This window comes from Patella vulgata, chromosome 9 (genome assembly GCF_932274485.2).
Source record: "Patella vulgata chromosome 9, xgPatVulg1.2, whole genome shotgun sequence".
Taxonomy (NCBI): domain Eukaryota; kingdom Metazoa; phylum Mollusca; class Gastropoda; family Patellidae; genus Patella; species Patella vulgata.
In genome coordinates, this window is record NC_065887.2 from 12,670,106 (window position 1) to 12,675,169 (window position 5,064).

Sequence of the window (5,064 nt, forward strand, 5' to 3'; positions counted from 1 at the left end):
GGCAGTCATTGGCATCTGGTTAACCCAATCTACACAGGTAGTATTCTCCTATATGGGATATGTTTACACGGGACCTTGGTTTTTTGTCCCATCCGAACGACCAGACAGCTGTCTTTGTCAGGCCCTCCGTCCTGCAATCAATATGTTTGATATTTGCTGTCATTGATTGACGGAACAATAAATTTTATTATAAATGTATTAAATATGTATCAAAATATATTTTTTATATCAATAATTATATCATTTGCATAAATTAAACGAAATATGTGAACAGTATGCAAAATGAAGAATTTTAAAAAAAAATATATGTATAATTAATGTGATACAAAATTTAGGACAGGAAGAAATAAATGAGAATAAATCAAAGTACTGTGCTAATACCAAGCAACAGCGGCCATAAACATTTTAGCCGCTCTCCAACCATTATTGGATCCACCCCAACCCATGTGCAGGTACATTTCGTACTCAGTGCTTGTCGTACATTTTGTACTTCCCCATAGACTTTTTTTGCATTCTTTGCTCGATCGGCTACGGTATTTAGTGGCAACGGGGAAATGTTGGGAAAAAATACCATCAACTCGTATACCCACAACAACAGGCCACTTAGCTCTAAGGAACGCAAGACCGGAATCTCTAATTCCGTCGTCATAGATACCGACAAAGCTCGCAATACCACTGGTTTCCACAGTAACGTTTGGACTGCCTGTAAGTTGGCGTGGCTTGAAATAATCTTCAAATTTCTGCATAGCCCCTTGTGTCGTAGCTCCTTGTCCAGTCAGACAAAAGGTCCCCATTACATCGTGCAGATATTCAGTCAGTTGCTTGACTTGATCAGTTGTATAAGCAGGTGCTTTACAAATGTTTGAACCATTGGTTGCGTCCGGGCTGCACCGGAAGAGTCCCTGACTACCGATAGTATACGTGCTGGGTTTATCATGTGATCTTCTATCATAATACCCAAGGATCATTGCCCAGGCAACAGGACCACACCCAACAGCACAGCATTTAACATCACAATCAATGTCGTGCTGTCTATAATCAGGGAACAGGATTTCGTCATCTATAGAATATTCTGTCCATGGCCCCGTTGTCACCTGTCGCTTGACTCGTCGTCTAGAGTCAATGGATATTTGTTGACCCTTGGTTTCACCTTTGTCGAAAGTAGAGATAGTAAGATAGAATCCACGTGTTGGTTTTTGGATTCTCGGTACATCGAGGTTCACAAAGAGTTGTCCGTATTTTGTCAGCTGGAAGCTTTGCGGGTTTACACGGGTGTTGTCTTCTGGGTGACAGACACCTAGCAGTTGACACAGCCTTGCTTGTTCCTCATCTTCGGTTATGGTGCCGTCGTTCATTACCATGATATTCACATTTTTACTGTCTCCTACAACAATCTTATGGTTGTCTCCGTGTTCAAGAACCCGGAAGTAGGTGTTGTTTTGGAACTTGTTCAACAAAGAGTTCTCCCAGACATGTTCTCGCTCCACATCACGTCTTTGGCTTTCCCATAATTTAGACAGAGTTGAATAATCTGCTTTGGCCAAGATATCTTTGTTCTGAAAAATAATGCAATTTGGTACACGGTAAATACAGATGGCAGCCGTCGTCATATCTTCGTAAATATTGAACGGATTTGAGCCATTTTTGTACTGAGTATACCTATTAGAGATTCAACTTTTACAATATTGTAGTTTGCAAAGGATTCATATTATAACGCAAAGTTCACGACCAGGGACTTATAATAACGTACGCCATCAAGTATCATTCGGGATCATATTCAAAGCAGGTGTTTGGATACGAATTTGGGTTTACAGTGGCAGTGCACGGAAATAATCCCTTGATTGTGGGAACGTCACTGGCTGGTCCCCTTGACCTTGACACATATCAGTCTAAACATAACTGGCCTAAGTAAACAATCAACAAGACGTTAATCCTATTTAATTCGCCCATTCCTTCAATCAATAATAATACGTCATAACTTACGTCAGCAAATATCATTAGACCTTTGTTGTCTTGACATGCTAGGTTAACATCTGGAGTTGGTGTCATCATGAAATATTTAACACATTTAGTTTTCTTCTCTGAGGCTGCCTTGTCCAGATCATCTATTAAAGAAGGACTTGATCCTTGTATTACCAGTTTATAGTCACCTATCAATAATAAACATCAATATTATTATTACCATGGTGAACGTCATCGTTTCGAAATTGGAGTGTCTGTTACAATCCGTTGGATTTTCCTGCATTGTCTCCCTTTGTAAGTGGTTTAAGACAGAAAAATGAAATGAAATGAAGATTAACGTCCTACTGTTCTGCTCTGAACTGGGCTAATGAAGACGGGCATACACCATACAGTGTGCTAGGAGGGAAATTTTTCCCGGACAGCGGTACTACGGCCTACTCTTATATCGAATTCCAACTCTCAAGGGATTTTTTACGTGCACGTCAATGTGTATACGGGACCTCGGTTTTTCGTCCCATCCGAACAACTAGATAGCTGTCCTTGTCGGGCCCTACGTCCTGCATTACTGACACGGGGGTTTTAGGACAGGGAGTCCGACTTAAAGAAACAGCTTATCATTCTGATTTCCTGTTAAATTATATTGTCTTTTTTTTACAAAATACTATACCGGTAATGAAAGAGAGCGTCAATGTTTTCTGCTAAAATAAATGTTTAGTTTGATGAATATGCCTTCCGCTTGTTTAAATAAATGAAGGGTCGAGAGAGAAAGATTTCAAGCATAAACAAAGAAAACTGCCAAGCTGAAGCACATGGAACGTTGCCACTACTGACTATTAAGGACGAGAACTGTAATACATATTATACATCTGAATGTTAAATACAGTATTCCAGTCCAAAAGGCAATTTACAGGTCACAGTTCTATGGAATACAATTACTGCTTGTAACTGAGCGACGTTTTGACTAGGCTTCTCTGATAATTATCAAGCAATATTCCAGTTGAAACAATTTAAAAGGCAATTACAGTATTTACAGAAGACCTTCCGTATATTTGTAATCTAATTTTAAAATACGATGCCACAACAAGAAATTAATGTATTATTTATATCGTCGAGTGATGATATTATTTTTATGTGTATACATTACCTGTTTCCCGACCAGAAGAAAGGATGAGATATTCATCATGGTTGATGAGAATATACCAGTAAGCGACGTAATCTTTAGCCAAATCCTCTCGATAAATGGCAATGGGATCACCTAGAGAACAAATACATAATGTACAACTAATTACCGACACAAGTATTAAAACTGAAAATGTACCCTCCCTCAGGTCATGTGACAAACAAAGTTGCTTAAAATGATTTTTGTAGCTTGGGATAGTTCTTTTTTTGAGATTAAAAAGTTTTGACCTGAATTTTGAAGCAACCTTTTGATAGATAAATTAGTTTAAATCTATTTTTATAAGGCATCTTTAAGTAATGGCAAATCGACGTTAATTGAGATGGTAAAAGTAAAGTTATGGGAGTTATATCGATTATCTCAACACTTGGTTTAGACTATGAAATTTCTCGTGAGAATAAACTAATAGCAATAAGGATTGAAAACATGCATATTATGCTATTATGAAAGGGTGTCCCGCGATCCCAGGCATGGAATTCATACACCTCTACTGGTAAACCCAGGGGAATTACCATCGACCAAATGATTATAGGCAAATACCATGCATTAAATATAGATTTAATACTATGTCTAATTACCTCTAACTGAATCTATATTAAACTGATCAGAGAGTTGTAGGAGAGTTGTTTTCACTTGCCATGGTAACACAGATTCCCAATGATCACCATATACAGATACTGTACATAGTACCAGTAGTATTACACTACCTCCAAACATTTTCTCACATCAACTTCTGAAATAATAAGATATGTTTATAAAAGTCTGTGAAATAATCAGATATGTTTATTAAAGTCTGTGATATGTTTATTAAACTCTCTGAAATAATCAGATATGGTTATTAAACTCCCAGAAAAGTGGCTTGTTCTTAAATTTATTATTTAACATTTAATTAAGACAACACAATAAAAATAACAACAGTAGATGCTCTTCCGGTTTGGATTCAATCAGATTAAAAAAGAGGCCTACCAAAGATTTTAGCGAAGATTACTGGTGGTGCAGGATTTTGTCCATATCCCGTTTATATCGTCCGCAGAGAATGTCGAATGTTGAAAAGTTTTCGAATGAAATGAAATGGGGTTTAACGTCCTACTGTTCTGCTCCTGAACTGGGCTAATGAAGACGGGCATACGCCATACAGTGTGCTATGAAGGAAATTTTGCCCGGGCAGCGGCGCTACGGCCTACTCTTATATCGAATTCCAACTGCCAAAGGATCTTTAACGTGCACGCCAATGTATACACGAGACCTCGGGTTTTCGTCCCACCCGAACGACTAGACAGCTGTCCTTGTTAGCCCCTCCGTCCTGCATCACTGACAAGGGGAACCACGCTGGAAAATCTGGATGAACTTTCTCGGCCAATGCAAGGATCGAACACCCGACCTCCGAAAAGTTTTTAATTCATCATTTCTTTGTATTATTCATTCAACTTTCACGATATTGTAGTTTGTAACGGTTTCCCAATCACCGAAATGACTTTAAAAAGGCTTTTATTTTCAAAATTACAAGATAAACTGTTTGTTACCTATGTAAACTTCCCAATTAAATGAAAAGCGTTCAGACCAAAAATAATGGGAGGAAAAGTTGGAACCAAGAAAACAGACCAGAAAATTAACGGTGGCCTGCCTCCATATATGGTTTAACTATATATATTGCGTCCCTTGATTTTGCCTTTGCATTTGCCCCATTTCTGAAAATTGAACTGATCTAAATCATGATTGTACAATAAAACAATACAATGTTTGGGAAATGCTCCCCATTCGTGCCAAACTTTTATGGGGTGCAATCCTTGTGGATTTGTTTTCTCTACGAGCGAAGTCTGTATAGCAGGTCCGGAACTGTGGGCTTAACCCCTGCCCGATCCTGTCACCCAATTAAACAATACTTTCATTAATTATTACTTACACAGGTCTTCTTCTGGTATCTG

The 5,064-nt window shown here is 38.3% G+C and overlaps 1 protein-coding gene across 1 annotated transcript; it reads right to left on the bottom strand.

Moving 5' to 3' along the window:
• Positions 1-325: 325 nt before the first annotated feature.
• LOC126831734 (uncharacterized) lies at positions 326-3,867 on the bottom strand. The gene is made up of 4 exons (XM_050562384.2): positions 3,718-3,867; positions 3,107-3,217; positions 1,984-2,150; positions 326-1,556 (listed from the first exon to the last, which is right to left on the bottom strand). The coding sequence occupies exons 1-4, from the start codon at positions 3,854-3,856 to the stop codon at positions 375-377; spliced, it is 1,599 nt and encodes a 532-aa protein (XP_050418341.1). The 5' UTR covers positions 3,857-3,867; the 3' UTR covers positions 326-374.
• Positions 3,868-5,064: the final 1,197 nt, after the last annotated feature.